This window comes from Phaethon aethereus, assembly GCF_964289735.1.
Source record: "Phaethon aethereus genome assembly, chromosome: 4".
Lineage (NCBI taxonomy): Eukaryota > Metazoa > Chordata > Aves > Phaethontiformes > Phaethontidae > Phaethon > Phaethon aethereus.
Genome location: NC_138578.1, coordinates 2736608 through 2754807, shown reverse-complemented (window position 1 = coordinate 2754807; position 18200 = coordinate 2736608). Strand labels below are relative to the sequence as shown.

The window sequence follows — 18200 nt, the reverse complement described above, 5'->3', positions numbered from 1 at the left end:
ATCATCACTTCTGCCAGTGGAAGCAGGCGTTTGTGAACACTGTAGGCCTTGCAGAAATTTTCTCCGTGGCTTACCTGGCTCGTAGTCAATTCATGCTTTGCAAAGGCTGTCGCTGGCTTTGCCACTTTTTGCCACCTTTAAAAGGCACTTTCTATCTAAAATGAAGGGATATGCGCTAAAGTTTTGTGGATCTAACATATTTTCAGAGTGATTAGACCCGAGAGGAGCCTTCCTGAGCTCCTTGGTACATTTGCATTGCACATGAAACAGGTTGCAACTTCTGTGAGAAGCTACAAACCGTACTGTGCAGAGAGGGAAAACACTGATCTTTTTGTCAGGCTTCAGCTTGTAAATCATTTAAATTCTCAAACAAGCATTCCTCTGTTTTGCACAGAACTTCCTATTGCTGCTGTGAGTACTGGGGTACTGCGTTGGCTGGCACCAGCCAGCTGGGATTTCTGAAAAACATGTGAATGTCAAGTCTTAACTTCCCTTGAAGTCGCTGCTAGACTGGTTTTAACTTCAGCTAGATTTGGGCCAGGGCAATCAACTTAGTGAAATCCCTTTTATATTTGCCATACAGCTCCTCCCTCTTCTCAAGTATTTTTTGTGTATTTCGTGTGTATAGGGAAAAAGTATTTTCCCTACTTTTTAGTGCTGCTGAAGCGGGAGAGGCCTTGCCTGCTTGCCTACATAACAGAGAAGGCAGAAGGATTCTCCAGCCCACGTTAGGTGTTGGAGATCAGTGGACGAGCTTGGCCCAGCTTCGTCTGAATCTGAGCCGGCTGGTTTGGGTTTCCTTGCGTAGGTTTGCCAAGTACCCGATCACCATCTGTGTTACAGATGAGCCTGTTCGGTTTCTTGCAGCTTTAGTCACCTTCGTGCTTTCTTTTGCTCAGTTCACCGGACAGGCACGGCTCTGTATTTTACCAGGCTGTCTTTGGTTTTGCAGGTAGCTGTATCCAGCTGGGTGGCAGGTGGATCCAAGGGTTACCATGAAGTTTTCAGGACCCCTGGAGAGCCAGAGGTTGTCTCTCCTTCTGGAGACGGCAATCTCTAGGGAAGCTCAAATGTGGAAAGCACATGTGCCGAAAATTCAGCCCAATCAGGTAACGTCTCTTCTTCACATCATTCATCTTAGCAAAGGCATGAGACTGTCCTCTGGTGTGTTTTTATGTGAACAACTGAAGCTGTTGCATGAGAGGTTGCCTTCTGCTTGAGACCTGGGAACTTAGCCTCGGAAGCAAGTGACTACTTTTTTATTTGAGGGACGTACCTGCAGCAGTCAGCGTAGAGAACACGCCATACAGCGTACACTGTAGATCTCTGCTGTTGCTTCTGAAAGCACGTACATGTATTGTCTTAATTAAATTCATTTTACAAATTGTATGGGTAATTAATGCACATTCCTAGTGGGCACCAACTCTGCAGCAGTTCTTGAAAGCAGCTTCATTTTCTTGCACTAAGTTCACTAATAACACCGTTGAAATGCTGGTTGCTTTCCACATGAACCGACGTCTTCTCACATGAACCGTTACTGCCAGCTTAGCTCAGGCCTCCCCTGACACAGCATTTTCACAGCGAAAGCCTTACTTGGCGACCTTTTCCCATTCTCAGCCAGATTCTTCCCTGGTGTAAATCACCCTAGTTCTGCAGGGGAGGCTGAAGCCAGATGAGGATCTGACTTGGTAAGGCACTGTCTACTTCAGGAAGAACCTCGCTGACTGTAGTGGGACTATTTACGGAGCAGGATGCACGCTAATGTCAAGGGAAGCGGAGCCAGGCGCTGGCCTGTTCCAGCGAGGAATGTTCTCGTGGGACTGGGGCAGAATTCAGGCCGGAAGGGACCGCAGGGGGTCCGCAGTCCACCCTCCTGCTCAAGTTCTGTGTCAGGGCCAGCTGGGAGGTTGGACCAGGGCACTCGCAGCCTTACCCAGCCCAAACTGCGTTTGCATTCCTTGCGGAGGAGGCATCTGTCTAGCACGTGTACTCAAAAAATGCCTGTAAACTCCACAAAGCTTCGTTTAAAGCAAAATGTGAAATGTGAGGATGCTCGTCGTAAGGTTTCTGGTACTTTGTTGCTGGGTTGGGCAGAAAAAAACCCGTAGTAACGGGCTCGGATCCAGTCTTGCTGTTCTTGATCCATATAAACTGTTCACGCAAGTATGTCAGCTGTTGTCATAGGTAATCGGTGTGGTGGTGGTTTTTTCTGTCTGGCGAACAAGAAACTGCTGTTGTGTAGGAACAAATATGTTTTTAAAGGGCTCAGTAGTAGTTTTGTTAATCCACATTTAGGTTTCTCCATAAGTGACCTGGTTGTCAGAGGTGCTGAGTATATTGTAGCTGTGGCTGTCTTTGGGCACGTACAATTTAAGACCCTGTTTTATGGTAAACCAGCCTGTTATTCCATGCTGGCAGTATTCCTGGGGTTAGTAATTATAATGTAGGGAGATAAGATTACAGTATAACAAGATAGGTTAGGGACTCGGAGAGCGTAATCAGGCCAGATTCTTGTGTAAAGATTTCACAGGGACAAAGCGTTTGCAGTTTTGCCTTGGTGAAGTTGCTTCTGGTGGCTCAGACAAGCAGCATTAGACGGTCTTCCTAGCAATCCCTCCCTTGCAGGATTGCTTTGTCGCCCTTTGGAGGTGAGCTTCCCCGCCCGCGCCACGTTCGAGTTGTCGCTGCCGCAGAAGCACTAACCTCAGCCCTGTCTGTGGTGAACAGCAGTTGTCCTGCTGCCAGGGAGCTTGAGGGGGTCTCAGCATCTCTGCGGCTGAGGTTTGCAGCACCTCACAAAGTGTTGTCCTCGGGGGTAAATACTCGGAGAGGTTCACGGGACTCTGGGCCGTCTGCCGAATGTGAAACTGGGGAGGCAGCTCTGTTTGCCTGCTGTGAAAAGTTGGAGTGGGATCAAGTATGGAAACAGCCTGATGGCTAAAGCCAGCGTAAGGTTTGTGCTCGCTAGCAGAGTCTCAGGTCTGGCCTGGACGAATACCAAGTTTGTCCTTTTAGTGTGCAATTATGTCATGATGACGGAGTATCTCTCCCCACCCTCCTCCCCTGCACTTCGACATATTGCTGGGAGTGTTTCCTGGCCCGCGGTGCTTGTCCTCTAGGGTTTCTGCTCCTGGAGTTTCCACCCCCAAAACTCTGTTGTCTTTGTGACCTTTTTCTTTATACTTTCCTACGTGTCAGTTCAGACATTGACTTTCAGTCAGTTCAGACATAGAATGCCACACCATTGAATGTTTTCTAGCAGTAAACAATCATTAAATTGGATTGAAATCTCTGTGTGCATCTCTGTAAAATGTACCGAGGTCAGATTTAAAACAGAACATAAACGCAGTTGTCTGCTCGGGGGAAATCCTGACTTGCAGTGCCAGGGTGCAGCTGAAAACCCTCTATCTGTGGTCACATGTTTCTCTCTGCTCCTACAGTCTGTGACACCCGGTTTTTCAAACTGTCACGTGTTCCTCCACTTCTGCAGCGTTCATTTTGCAATGTTACAGTCATGGACGTTCCGTGTGAATTATCCTATTTTCTGTAGTATCTGGAAGAAGGTCATATTCCCTGACATCTACTGCCTTCTTTTGAAAACAGCTGCAGTAGCCTAAAACCTCACTTGGATGAAACTGTCATTTATTTCCCATGACAGTCAGGAAATCTGCATCCTTCTGTGTATCAGATCTGGCAACCCAAAGCGTATGTAACTTTCCATTCCTTGCTACAAAGGTAGACTGGCTACAGGAAGGGTTTTAATGAAGTCATCTCGTTTGCAAATGAGAAAATGTGAGTGCGTCTACAAAAAAAAATAATAAATAGATGGGAGCTACACCGTAACTATTTTTCTGGAGTAGACTTCCGGTTTTGAGTCTTTAGGAGACCTTTTTGGTTCTAATGTTTAAAACCGGAACAAATTTAGTTTCTAAATATGTGTCGGAGTTGAGAACTTTAAAAGGAAGAAAGAAACTCATAGTTACAGAAACAGGAAGACTTTACATTTTTAGTACAGGATGCAGAATCTGTTGGGGACTTTGGTCCCGATAATGTATGTGATTTTTCTGTTTTGTTTTTATTTTTTGTTTGAAAACTCCCATTTCCTACTGCCATGTATAGTTCTTTTAGTTTCCCTCTTTTAAATGTAGGCCACTGGCTCTGGGTATTTGCAATATATCGAAGCCAGATGTCGCAGGGGCTTTTATCAGCCTGAAGAAATAGGTGGGCTGAGTCTGGAACCCTCCTCCTAGTGCTTCTGAATGTATTTGGTCTTTTTTTGTTTCCTCTCTTGGGTTATACAGCATGCAGACGACATTCAGAAGTTTCCATGTGAGAACTGAGGCTTGAGAAATCAAGCAGTAAAGATTGGTCAAAGATTGATTTTTGCACGTTACCAAGTAACAGTGCAGCAGAGAGGTGTGTAAGCCAAGATTTTTGTTTTCTTTTGTTGTGTTTTTTTTTTTAATAGAAACAGTGTGTCACTTCTATTATTACTCCTTTCTTGCCTGTTCTGGCTTTCTTTCTGTCTTGTCGTTTGTTCTCTGTACCTCTTGAGAAATCAGGAGACCTCGGTTTATTTCCAGTTTTTCCACTGTCTCAGCACATGACCTTTTTCGGTCTTTTAACCTTCTGGTGCCCATTTTATCCTGTGGGCAAATCGGAGCCTCACTTACCATTTTTTTAAAACCTTGTGAGGTTAATGCACCCACCTCTTCTGCTCTGCTGAGCAGTAATCTCTCTCCCCAGTGTTTGTGCACGTTACCGTGCCGATGGCAGAGGCTGTGCTGCTTGAGCTCTCTGCTGCACCGCTAAACGGTAGGCAAACCCTGCAAAACGCCACTTCCGAAAGCTATCAGGAGAGCACCTCTAATTCCCAGCTGCTTGGAGGTCGCTCTGGCATAAAACAAGGGCTCCTGAGACCAAGGAAGGACCGATTCGGCTGCGATGTTTACAGCTGCCCTTTTCAGAAGCCACCCAGTCCTGATAAAGGTCACCTGCTTGCTCCCCGGGGAGCCCACAGCGGGCCTAGGCAGAAACAAAGAGGGGAAAGAGCAAAACATCTCTGTCTGGGACAGCAGTCACTAAAGAAAAAAAAAAAGATCAGGTAGGGTGTTTTTCTTAGATTAGACAGCAATAAAATTGAGTCACGTTTGAGGTCACAGATAATATTTTCTTTTTAGTCTGCATTTTCCAAAAGTTTCAAGGTATTCTTAGAGATGATTTGTACTGCGCTCGCACTCTGGAACCTGACTCACGGGCTCCGGCCCTCCTGTCCCTTGCAGCAGGCCCCAAATAAGATATTAACCATCACAGGTGCTGCAGGCCTCGTGTCTGTGTGTTTTGTATGGGGTGCTGCCTTGGGCAGAATTACTGACCTCTGCGTTGCTCACTTTGCAGTGGTAAGATGACAGACACAGTGGGTGCGGCGCTGCCCTTTCATTGTTCCGCATCATCACGTGCGGTCAGCAGGCTCATGTTGAGTGGCCTTGTGTCGTGTGATGTGCGGTACCTGTCAGGAATCTTCACAGAAGCTTCCTGTTAGCTGACAGCATTTAAAGGCCTGTTCATCGATATAGTGACAGACAGGATGCTTCTTGATAAGGAATCAAGCAAATAATGCCAGGAAGTGGGTCAATGTGATGTACCCCTGCTTTAGGTGAGGAAGAGGGAGAAGTCGACATCCCTCCGCTTCCCCGTTTGTGTCCCAAACAGATCCCAGTAGCTCCGTAGTTCTGCAAGGTGGCTTATTTGTGTTCATGCTGAAACAAAACTGATGGGTTTACACATGCTGCTGTGCTCTGAAAAGATGGGAATTAGCATCACATCTTCTGCCTCGAAAAGAAGTCACGGGTCTGTCAGACACGGGTTTGGAATAGCTTTGGTAGGTTCGCACATCCGACGGGGCTGTTGCGCTGCTCCGGCGTCACGTTTTGCGCTGATACCGGCAGGGCGCATTGTGTGTGGCGGTCTGTCCGCTGCTCCCGCCGGCCTCCCGGTGGATGGAGCGTTTGTGCGCTCCGCAGGCGGAAGACTGGAAAAGAGCTGCAGAAACCTCTGTGGTTATTTTACAGAGGTGCCAAGCAGGACTAAGCAGACTGGAGAAAGAGGAAGGGAGTACAGTTAAAGAGCAGTGGTTGATCTTGTGCTCTGCAGGAGCATTCAGCCTGCCACGTTACACGTCACCGTCGGTCCCGAGCACCGGGTAGACAAAGAGACGGCTGTGAGCCAACGGCTGTAAGTGCGCAGGGCAGTTTGTAAAAGTTACTCTAAGGCACTGCAGCAGCAGCACTGCCTCTCTTCGCTCTCAGTAAAACTCTGTCAGGCGCTTTTGCAAGAGCCCTGCCTGCGCTCCGTGGGGTGTCTCCTGCAGAGCAAATCAGTGCTGAAATCCCTCGTGCTTCTTCACGCAGCTGCCCACTGTCTCCCTGCTGCGGGCGAGCTGAGCCGCACCTGCTGCAAAGACCTGCACGGGTGCCAGTCCGGAGAAGAGCACTCTGGCACCCGCAGGGGCTCGGACCGCGACGGCTGGTGTGGCAGGGGGACAGGTAACGTGGCCCCCGCTTGCAGCAGCTGGGGGTCCTGGGCATCTGCAGTTGCACGGGGTGAGTAGGGCCGCGGCTCAGGGAGGCGCCTGATCCTGGTGGGGAGTGTGGGGAAGAGCTAGGGGTGCTGTCGCCTTTTTGATGGCAGGAGTCACGTGGACGTCTTTGCTGCCGGGACGGGCAACCGGATCTGTAGGTTGGGCCCTGCTCTGATCTGGCTGTCCCTCCAAAAAAAAAAAGAGGGGGGGAAAAGCGCCAGCTGGAGAACATGGATTGTTTTTAATTTTATCTCTATCTTCCTTAGATACACTGTTTTGTTTTTCAGTGGTTCAGATTAAACACCATTTCTTTTTCACACGGAAAGGACAGATGATACCAGGGACTGAGCGTACAGTCCTAAGGGCGGTTGTTGGGTCTGTCTTGGAGCAACCTGCTGCTGCCCTGTGAAAACGGAGCCTGCCCTCGCTGGGCTTGGGTTGCTTTTCCCTAATTAAAGCCGTCATGCTAGGCTGTCGTGCTCTTCCAACCTGGGGGCTAAGTTCCGCAACGGTGGATTTGTGGCGACAAAACAAAGAGCTGGCCACACACAGACGCGGTGAGTGGCAGAAGGCGACGTCTGTGGGAAAGTACCTCCGCACCAAAGAGGAACTTTTGCTTTCCAGCCCAAAGGGACTTTTTTACTTTCAGCCACCATAGCGTCTCGTTTTTGCTTTTAATTTTATATAACTAAGGAACAGCGACCTTGCCACTTACTTAAAGAATTTTACAGTGCTGCATTTCTTATTTGTGTTACTAGGATGACATGGGTATACCTTCGAGGGAGAGGGATAAAGACCGACAGCTTTGCGTGGGAAGCTCCTTGCCATGCTCGGAAGTAGCGGCAGGGTTTCTGTGGTGGGACCAGTTCTCAGCCCTTCTGCCTGCCTCTTCCAATGGTCCGTGACAAACCTTCCTTGTGCTGACGGGAGGAGGTTTACATTCACCTGGTCTTTCTGTGCGAGGGGATTCTCCCCCCTACCCTTGTGCTCCTTTATTTGCAGTTAGAGACTGGAGTAGACAAATTTTTTGTGTTCTTGCAGAAAAAGAACTGGAGATTCACCTCCTTTCCTTTGCTTCCCCAGATAGTTCTTAAGAACACAGATTTTATTTTGAAGCCTTACTCCTGCTGCGCATATACCTAGATGCGAGTTCACTTTGCAGATGTTCCTTCATGTCAAAGGAACCTAACACTCTATGTAGGGGCCTCTTTTTGTTTGTTTTAATTTTATATCTTACTTAGATACACTGTTGTTTTTCAGTGGTTTCGATTAAACGCCATTTCTTTTTCACAGGGAGAGGACAGATGTTAGCAGGGACCGCGTACAGTTGCTATTCTTTGCGATACGGCCTTGCCATTTAAAGCTAATTCCCGAGTCTGAAACTTTGCCTTTCGGCCTCACGCTGCCCGCGAAGGGCGAGAGGATGCAAGGATTGATCTTGGGAGGACTGAAGACTGAGAGGCAGCGTGGAAAAGACCACCTCACCCTTTCCACCCGTGCTGTTTTTAGGAGAAGGCCTAATCTTTTGCTTTGGCAGATGCAGGGAAAATGGCGCTGAGCCAGGACAGACACCGGCAGGAGCTGTTGAAGCTGACTCCCCATTTCTGCTGGGATCTAGCAGGAGTGGGATTTGCCAGGAATGGAAGGGGATGGGAAACCCCCCCGCTCCGTGTTGCTGAGGCACAGCCCTGCCTCCCCAGCAAGGAGCCCAATGGATGCCCTTTTTGCCCGCTCCTCTAGAGCAGATGTTGTATCGCAGGAGGGAGCGCGGGGACGGAGAGCCTGCTGCCCCGTTGCACCGCCGGCCAAGGGCCCAAGCCCATTACCTGCTGCTTTCCCCGTGAAGCTGCTGTGGCAGGACCAGGGTGCTGATTTAAGAGTCAGAGGCAGGTTTTTAAAGTCCGGTTTATTCTGTTTGACGTGGTAGTGTCAGGTTGGCTTTTAGCAGGTGAGCTTAGCTGCTGGATTCACCCAGATACTGCGTTTCCAAATTAATCCTTTAAGCTGCTTGAAACATTTTGTGTGCACAGTATTGTCCCAACCTGGCTGCGGTTACAGGCCCTTTTGTATGGCTTTGTCCCCTTCCATTTAAAAGTAGGTGCAATCAATAAAGCAATAAGGAACTTCCTCCTCACTATCACTCCTCCCCGTGCTGCCTGTTTTAGGTTCAGCTGTGCAGGCCTCACTTTGCTACGGAGGAAGTTTGCTCTGTAAGGACAGCCGGTAAATAACATAGTGGTGCCCATTTTTCTCCCTAGGGACATTCTAGGTCCCTATCCCACTGTCCGAAAGATGTTTTTAGCACAGCATTTAATAAACTCCTTACTGGCATGTGGTATATTCATTACAGTCCCAGCGCGTGTCAAACTAGCGTTTCTGGAATGAGCGCAACGCGCTGCAGACAGCGGGTGTCCCACACCTGGTGGGGCTCAGATTTCACCCTTAAAATGCAATAATGATTTTAGAAAGAATCGCTATTTCTTGGAATTGTGAAAACTAATTTTCTCTTCTCTCCTGAAAAATGGTAGGTGCTTTTTAAAAAGCCACGCTGTAGTCGAGTGGCATCCAAAGGTCCCAGCCGAGAGCAGAGGCCCATCTGGACCGGACACACAGTCCTGCTGACGCTGTTGTGGCTTCAGGAAAGAAAACAAGGCAGGACTTTGTTCTCCTCAGGGGAACACCTGATAGAGCGCCGAAGGCACATTTTAGAGGCAGAGGTAGTATCGCTTCATTAGCCCAGCTCGTACAGCTGGAAAAAACAACTTTGGATTGCACAGCCCTGCGCCCTCAGACCAGATCCCTGCTACAGCAGCACTGTTACTGTTGTACTTTTCCCAAGGGAATTGGGTGGCCGCATGTTGGCAGGACGCGCATCTGCGAGCAGCAGTAACCGGCTGCACGCCCACCATCGCAAAACCCAGAACTCAGCCCCGGGGCTCGAGCCCTGCCACCTTCCCCGCCCCGTCCTGCTCGGTGCTGAAGGTGAGGCTCAGCAGCAGTAAGGAAGTTAAGTATAGAGTAAAGATGATGTACTGTAGGGAACAGCAAAAGGTGTGAAGCCGGCATCCTCATGGAGGCCCTAGTGTAATAACAGCTCTGCCTAAAACCTCTACTTTCACGCACTGCCTTGACTCCAAGGCCGGAGAGGCAGTAGACCTGTAACAGGGCATTACGGTGTATGTAAGGCACACAGTCAGTACTTTGGTGATAGAGCCTGAAATATTTATTTTGCATCAACATCTGGTGTTTTTATTTTCTACTGTCCCCGCCCGTCTTCGTGCCGGGAGGAGAGCTACAACCCAGCCCAGCAGTGATGCTGGTGTGCGCAAGCCCTTAGCTTTCTTTTCCACGGTACTTGGCCAGCCCGCGTTTTGTTCGGGTCTTTTCTCGTGAACCGCCTCAGCAGTAGCCAAAAGAGCACAAGGTCCCCGCGCGTAGCAGAAGAACTTTGTTTAGTTTTACTTCTGGACACATCCTTGCTAATCACCCCAAATAATCCCTGTTGAAGTGAGACCAGAGACTTACTTGGCTGAATGGAAAGGCTCTAGAAGAGCTACCAATATTTCTGAAGAAAGTCAGAGAGAAAGATTTTTACATCAATGACTGATCTCTGCATGCGGTTAAAATTCAGCTATAGTCCAAACAGATTGACGGTGGTGACTTGGGCCAAAAAGTTTAAAAAAAAAAAAAACAAACCAGCTGAAAAACTTCAACATACACTGAGCTAAAACTGTCCCCACAGTTTGAAAGAAAAATAAACCTTTCCTCTCAACCACCAACTCTGTCCCTCCCCGCTTCTGTTTGCCAGCAGCAGTGCACCCGCCCGGCTCCCGTAGCACATCTGGTTTTGCTCAAGCTGGGCATTTCGGTGTATCTGCAGGGTTCTAAGGAGGTTAAAAAACCCAATAGATCCCTTCTTAGAGCTACCCTGGAGCAGAAACTACAAGACATCTTTCCTCTTTTCCCCAACCTCCAGTGAAATTTCCGAGTGAGGGTTGCGGTTGCTGTGAGGAAAATTGCCTTTTCCAGGGCAGATTTCTTGGGACAGAGTAAAGTAACTGCAAGAACAAAGGGGTGATTGAGGCTGGCACGAGGCCCCCCCTTTCCAAAGGAGGCTTTGTTTCCCTGCTGAGTAACTCCTGCAGAGGTAAAACATTTGGTCTTCTCTGACTTGCTCAGCCTGGGTGTAAGAAGAGTTTGTTTTTCTCTCCAACAGGATGCAGCCATTTCTCCAAAGCAGAGGGATGAGGTCATTCAGTGGCTGGCCAAGCTCAAATACCAGTTCCACCTTTATCCAGAAACGCTCGCCCTGGCCATCAGCCTTTTGGACAGGTTTCTAGCTGCAGTAAAGGTAAATATTTGCAGATACATAAACTGGAATAAATTCATACCACCCACTTGGCTATTTCTGTGTCCAGGCCGAGCAGTGCAGCTGTACGGAAAAGGTTTCTTCCCCGCCCTCTGCTCTCGCACCCTCTGCCTTTCTCACACATGCAGAGGATGGTACCTGCACTGCTCCAGGAACCTAATTTCGGGTTGTCGAACTGGCAGCACACACTGCTGCCAGGAACTTTTGAAGGCAGGTTCTTTCCATAGTCATTTTTAACCTGGGGAAAGTGGCCATTGCTTTAATGAGAACACGCAGTTCTCGGGGAACTGACCCAGTGCTTGTAGCCGCTCCGGGTATTTTCCCTCTTTTCTCCATTGTGCCCCTTTCCCCTCATGTAATGCAACTCATTAGTTTAAATGTGTACTAAGCTGAGATGAAAGCAGCACCCTTCCTCTTCAACAACATGCTCGCTCTTAAGCTGGTGTGAATATTGAATTTACCTTGGCACAATTCCTATTCCTATAAGCAATCAGAAGGAGGGGCTGCAGAGAGGTTATGCTTTAGATAAAAAGAAAGAAAACAGTCTCTACCTTAACCCAAATTGACTCATAAAGCTAAAGGAAATGCCTGCTAGCCCGCAGTTCGAAACCTAGGCCCAGTGCCCTCTTGACAGAAAAGTCAGGGAAAGTCCCTGCTCACAGCGTATTTCTCTCATGTTTTAACTGCATTTAATCTCATTTGTAGCACCTGGAGTTGCTGGGAGCACATGCTAGCAGTGAACTAACTGGAGGAAACAAGCATTTGAGGACAGGTTTGGGCCTGGCAAGTGTGCTAGTGCAGGGAAAAAAATGGAGCAAGAAGGCAGAGCCAGAGGTGATTGCTTTTTGGGGGAGTAGTTCACTACTAACCTGCTCTAAACCCTGACTGACAGACTAAGAGCTTAAGACTGAGGTCAGGCCAGACCCAAGCGGAGGAGAAAGAGGGGTAGGCAAGCGGGGTGCAGGCCAAAGTGACAGGTTGTCCCCTGCCGCTGTTGTGAGCGCGATGAAGAATATATATGCCCCTTCGGTGTGAAGGCTGTTACGCCATACACACTGTTTAACAAAAGACAAAAGCCTGCATTTGGGCTGCCTGCCACCGGGATCTGCCGCTCTCCTGTCGCTGTCAGCCTGCTGTGGAAGCAAGTTAGACGTGCTGTGCTTGGGCCGTGTCCTGCTCCCGCGCAAGCAACTGAACAAACTGTGGGTCAGCCCAAAACCCTTGGCCTTGAGTTGTCAAGTCAGGCTTTGGGTAGCCTTATCGCTTAACCTATTTGCTCAGTTACATTCCGTGCTCAGCAAACCTGCAGTCTCATCTGCACGTGCGTCTAATCTCATCACCAATGCCATTAGGTCAGCAATATAGCTTAGGTGATTTAAGCAGAAGGTGGCGGTCTGAGCCTGTACATTTACTTACATTTCAATGCAACTTTAAATATTGATAAACATTGCTAATGTTTTAATTACAAACCATGGAAGTTTCTATTTCTAAGGAGATCGTGAAGTAGCTGATCTACTGAGATGGGAAATAGATTTAAATCCCACAGCAGCTAAGGCCCTCAGGTACAGTTTTTCTTTCAGTCGTTTGCAGCAGCCAAGAAGTCTGCAAAGAAAGTATGACAACACGAGTAAGGAGTCCACCGCATGCTTCAGGCAGCAAGCAGGAATGGGGAAAGCTGTATTCTCTGGGTGAGGATTGTTCAAACGGCTCAGGGCTTTGTACTCCCTGCCCCAGTTTTCCTCTCCCATAAAGCTGTCATGCCTCTTCTGCAGCTTAACTCCTGGGGTTTTTTTGACCAGGCACTACCATGTGCGATTTTATTATTAAGACAACTAGTCCCTTCCCCTCCCTGTGAACACGCTTTGGAACTGCTGGGACTGGCCACCCCTAGGGCTGTTCGCCAGCCAGCCGCAGTTGGCGTAACTCGCTGCACAGCACTCGTTAACCCTCCACAGAGCTGGGCTTACAGCCTCCCCTCAGCAGTGCTTGCCTGCGTGCAAGGAGCCGGACAGGCAGGGAGAGGCTCCTGTAGGAGACCAGGATGGGTGACAGGGTTTGTTACACTGGTAAAAGACAGAGTTGTTCCTTCCAGGTCAGTCGCTAGAGGGCATGTACTTGGGAAAGAGAGGAGACAAAATTACTCTTGAAAATAATGGGGAGTGTTAAGTGTCCCTGATGGTAGGACCCTGCTCTAGACACCGGCTTTTCCCTGAAAGGTGTCGTTCTTTGCTGTAGAGGATGTTGTGCTAACTTGGCAGTTCTCTTTCAATCTGGCTGCATGGTCAAGAACGACTTGCAGTTGTGCCCTCAGGGAATCTATTCTCTTTGCTTACAGTGACACCTGAATGCAGCAGCAGATGTGTGCACGTGCACTCCCGGCCCCTACACGTATTTAAGTTGAAGTTTAAATGGCACTAGAAAGCCAAAGCTCTAGGCACAGCGTGGTCCTTTTTATCTAACTGGGGCTGCATGTGGATCTTCAACTTGGACATCTTCTCTTGTTGCTTTCCGGAAATGGCATTCTGGATTTCTTGACAGCTCATTGCACGAGTGTAACATGCAGCATCTCGCCCCATAGCTCTGCTGCATCCGCTGAAAATTACTCAGCAAGAAGAACTCATGGCAGCAGCTCAGGCTGTAAGCAGATTTTCATACTCTGTGCGGGATTTTCACTTACCTTTGTTTCCAGCATGTGCTAACGTGGACAGAAGAGGGCCAATTGCCAGTTGGCTACTGGAGGCAGGGGCACAGCCCTGCAGCTGCCTACTCACGTGGCCACGTGGCTGCGACAAGGTTTAGGAACAGTACCTCTGCATTTCCTACCCCCAGCCACCAAGAAGGAGGGGGACACAGTCTGTGGTTTTTACGCTGACGTTGGAAGGGAAGGTCCTTGTCAGATGGTCAAATTGACAAAGATGGCTGCTAAATAAAACTGCAACAGGTGCGCCACATTCGAAGCGTGTGCTCAGTCTGGTCCGGCACAGGGACTGTCTGAACACTGCTTCCCCCTCACCCCCCAGCCAAGGCCCAGAAAAAGGAGGTTTTGATGCATGGGGGGTGGGGGGGGAAGTGGTAAATCACCCTTTCCCCTCCAAATTTCACTTACCTTCCCTAAAACAACTCACCACAGAAGGGAACAGCTCTCCCTCCACACTTCCTGGGCCGCAGTTTGGACAACTGCAGTGCAAAATCACGAGTAGTGATTTTTATGGGTGTTTTATATTCCCTAGGCAAGGACAGGATTTTTAACTTGCCCTCTTTTCCTTCCTGTTCTGTGTGTGATCCCCAGCAGCACTAACAGGAGAGCTCTGCTGAAGCAGGTGGAGTGGGGCAAGGTTTTTTTGTGGAGTGACATCATCTTCTGATTTTCTCCTTCCCATTTCTGTTACACCGTCTAAAAATGAGGTCTTTCCGCTCCAGCACCGCACAACAGTGGGTGCCAGTTACGGTCATGGGGCTGGCGGATCTTTGTTCTGCCTTACGTCACGGAGCATGGATTTTTGCTTGGCACGGCTTGCCACTGCCATGGCGTACTTGCAGGCCAGCCTGCTGATCCAGAAAGTGTTGCATGGGCAGCTGAGACCCTGGGGCTCAGGATATCCGACCAGAAAGCATTATGCATAATTTTTGCATCATATTCACACAGAGACTTCTCTGCTCTTCTGTTCCGTAGGCCCGTCCAAAGTACTTGAACTGTATTGCAATCAGCTGCTTCTTCCTTGCTGCAAAGACCATTGAGGAAGATGAGGTAATTTTTCCTTAGTACCTTAGCGCTGTTTGAGTATATACTTTGCCAGCCCTGCCTTTGCTTGCACGGAGGGGCTGATGCTTGCCAGGACAGGAACAAAGTGTTTTGTGTGATTTCTATAACGATCGGTTCTCTGGTTTCTTTTTTGCGTTGCCTTTTGCAGAGGATTCCAGTACTGAAGGTGTTGGCTCGGGATAGCTTTTGTGGTTGTTCTCCAGCTGAAATACGCAGAATGGAGAAGATTATCCTGGATAAGCTGAACTGGGATCTTCACATGGCAACGCCGCTGGATTTCCTTCATATTGTAAGTAAGGGGCTATTTAGATTCTTTCTGGTGCCTGTCGGTGTAAGTAAGGTACCTAGACAAAAACTCTACCTGCAGGAGAGCAAAGCCCTCACGATGTGTTCGTCATTCCTCTGTACAAGTAGTTTCTGAAAGAAAAAGCCTTTGCCAGAGAATTTCACAGGAGACTTGTGACACCTTGAGCGCCATTTCCAAAACGTGGGCCTGCCATCTGGCCTGTTCCTAGGCATGCTAAACTGCACACTAAGCCTCACAGCTCCTGAAACCCTTGCCCTACTTGCTAGTGGCTTTGCTCAAAGCTAAGTGCCAGGCAGCACAAGAACAGTAAGTACAACCGCAGAAGTAAGCACTGATGCTGGGCCAACGGATGTGCTCCGTGCCTGCTACAGAAAGGCACGGCCAGAGAACCAGATACATGGATGAGACAAAGGGAAAGAAGTGTCCCGAGGTTCTCTGTTGGATGTCATCCTCTCTGCTTGCTCCAGAAGGAGTTTCTGTAGAGGACACCTCAACTGCCAAACCTGTGTTGTTGACGAAGAAGAGTGGAAGGGGATGGCCTTTTGCATGGCCCCGAGAAGCCTGGCCACCAGGCAGATGGGGTGTATGATGGCAGGTCCACCTGAAAGGCTGCATCAGGCTGTTTGGTGGTTCAAGGCATTGTTTTTTTTTTTTCCACGGTGTGGAAATTGCCTCGAAAGTTGGGCTGGAGGATCCTTGTGCGTCAAAAACATGTCGCATGCCGTTCTTGAGGCACGACCTGGCTCTGCCTGTGGGGTTGCCTGTCAGTGATGCCAGCTGCCTCACTTGCTTGTTTCCCCCCCTAGTTCCACGCAGTTGCGGTGTCCAACAGGCCTCAGCTACTGACCATCCTGCCCAAGCTGAGTCCCTCTCAGCACGTGGCGGCGCTCACAAGGCAGCTGCTGCACTGCATGGCCTGTTACCAGCTGCTGCAGTTCAAGGGCTCCATGCTGGCACTGGCCATCGTCAGCCTGGAGCTGGAGAAGCTGCTCCCCGACTGGCTGGCTCTCATCATCGAGCTGCTCCAGAAAGCACAGGTGAGGGGGTGCTGGCACCGCACACCGCAGCAGGGAGGGACCGGGGGCCGAGGAAGGCCACGTCTCGCTTGGTGCTCCAGTGATCCAAGCCAGCCGGGGCTTTCGGATCCCTAGCTGCTCACCTCTGCCCACGGTTACGCTTTCACAGGGAGAGCTGTGCCACAGCCTGAAGGGACAGTTGGTTGGGACAGTGCTGCATAGCCTCGATCTTGACTGCATGCAGTAGGTCACAAAGGGAGGAGCTGTGTGCCCTGACGTATACGGGTGCACTCTGCACCAGGGAGAACATGACACGCTGGGGTTAAAAATCCTAGTTAGCTGCTCAGCCGTTCATTCTAAGCGTACAGGGTTGGTCCTGCAGGTACTGGGAAGGCAAATGGTCAAGCTGCTAAAAATAGGCAGTGAAAGCTTTTAATATCTGACCGGTCTTTTTCCCCCCCCGCTATTGCCATGGGGTGTAAGGAGGAGCAGGGGTCCATACCTTATGGAGTCGTCACATTGGGGGGTCTTTTTGGTCCTTTGTCACTTACTTTCTGCTGCATCCAGCATGTCACTGAGAAGCGACATGCACGGCTGGCCGGCACGTTCAGAGCCCTAGCACTGCCCTGGCCGACAGCCTCGCCTCTCCGTGGCAGCGATCCCGCAACGCCGGTATCTTTGCTTGTCTTCCCACTCTAGATGGATAGCTCGCAGCTGATCCACTGCCGGGAGCTCGTGGCACATCACCTTTCCACCCTGCAGTTTTCTCTGCTGCCCAATTCTGTATATGTCTACAGTCCCCTCCAGCATACCCTGGTGACCTGTAACAGAGGAGCGTTCAAATGCCCGCCCTCCTCTGTCCCAGGGCCGGGTTTCTCCAAGGACAACGGCAGGCCAGAAGTGCCCGTCACAGGTACAGCCGCGCTCTACCAGCGTCTGCCAGCTCACAGCGGTTGCAAGCAAGCCTCTGCCAAGCGTAAAGTGGAAGAGATGGAAGTGGACGACTTCTACGACGGTATCAAGCGTCTCTACAACGAAGACATCGCTCCAGAGGTAGTGCCTCTTGAAAACATGGGCTCTGTTTGTGGCGCTGATGTCTCGAGGCAGGAGGGCAACGTTTCCCCTTGTCCACCCTTACAGCCAGTGTCCGTGATGTAGCTGTGAGTGCCCACTGCCAGCTCCACTGTAGCTACTCTAGAAACCATGCAGAACCTGGCACCCCATGTTCTCAGTGGGGGGAGAAGGGGCCATACCTTGTCAGGCTGAACTGAAGGGAGCCAAAAAACAGAAAAAAAACCCAATCCCAACCCTTTTTTGAATCTTCTTCTTGTGCGGCTAATTATAGTTCCACTATTTAAGCACTTAAAACCACAAAAAAGTATAAAAATCTAAAAAAAGACCCAAAAACCAAACAAAAAAAGTAGCAAAAAATTGTTTCTTTCTAGTGTTGTCAGTTCCACTGTTTTTCTGCTCCTGTGTATTGTAACCCATTCTCCATGTCCCAGAGCTCACATCAGTCGTGCAGAGTTGTTCCGGGTTTCCCAGCTAACTAACACCTCTCTGATGCAATTTCCACCTGCTCCTCGCTCTCTCTCTGCTTGCTCCTCTTTTACTTCTCAGCAAGTCTTGTGCATGGTGTTCTGTACTACCTGACCTTCACGACCGCTTTCTTTTTCCTTTCTGAAGAAAAAGACCTTTTTCATTTTGTTTTGTTAGCACTTTGGTGTTTAAATGTGATAATATTTAAAAACTGGATTTAAATAAAAAGGTTATTCAGGAAAAAAAACAACACAAAAACAAGCTTACAAGCTGCTCCACACTTAAGTAATTACTACAGCAATGTGAACAAACTCTAGAAGAACAGTAGGGCAGCCGGCCACTGTGCTCTGTACCTTACACAGAGACTTCTCCAAGTTAAAAGTTTGCGTTTTCAAACACAGAAAGCAGTTAACGGATTTTATATCACCTGAACAAAAATGGTATTTTTTTCTTGTTCACACCAAGAAATGTTGCGCTCTGTGTAGATTTTCACCAACGCTTGACTCCCTATGTCAAGTGTAAACTTAAAATTCTGCAGAGTCTGTTTTTTTGCCATACATTTATAAGCTTAGCATGCGACCAGCACTGCTCGGTGGGTGCAGGGGTGGCTACGTACGCCTGAGCTT

General features: G+C 49.2%; 1 protein-coding gene across 4 annotated transcripts; it reads left to right on the top strand.

Annotated features, from left to right (window-relative positions):
• Positions 1 to 995: 995 nt before the first annotated feature.
• Positions 996 to 17685, top strand: CCNI (cyclin I; the record flags this gene model as incomplete). 4 transcript variants are annotated; one of them, XM_081998728.1, is made up of 6 exons in its annotated part: positions 996 to 1109; positions 10797 to 10931; positions 14623 to 14697; positions 14861 to 14878; positions 15826 to 16056; positions 16735 to 17685. In XM_081998728.1, 6 exons carry the CDS (start codon positions 996 to 998, stop codon positions 17191 to 17193), a joined length of 1032 nt encoding a protein of 343 aa, XP_081854854.1. In that variant the 3' UTR covers positions 17194 to 17685. The 4 variants fall into 4 exon arrangements, with proteins under 4 accessions (XP_081854854.1, XP_081854853.1, XP_081854855.1 ...); XM_081998727.1 differs by having other exon boundaries at positions 14861 to 15001; XM_081998729.1 differs by lacking the exon at positions 10797 to 10931 and having other exon boundaries at positions 14861 to 15001.
• Positions 17686 to 18200: the final 515 nt, after the last annotated feature.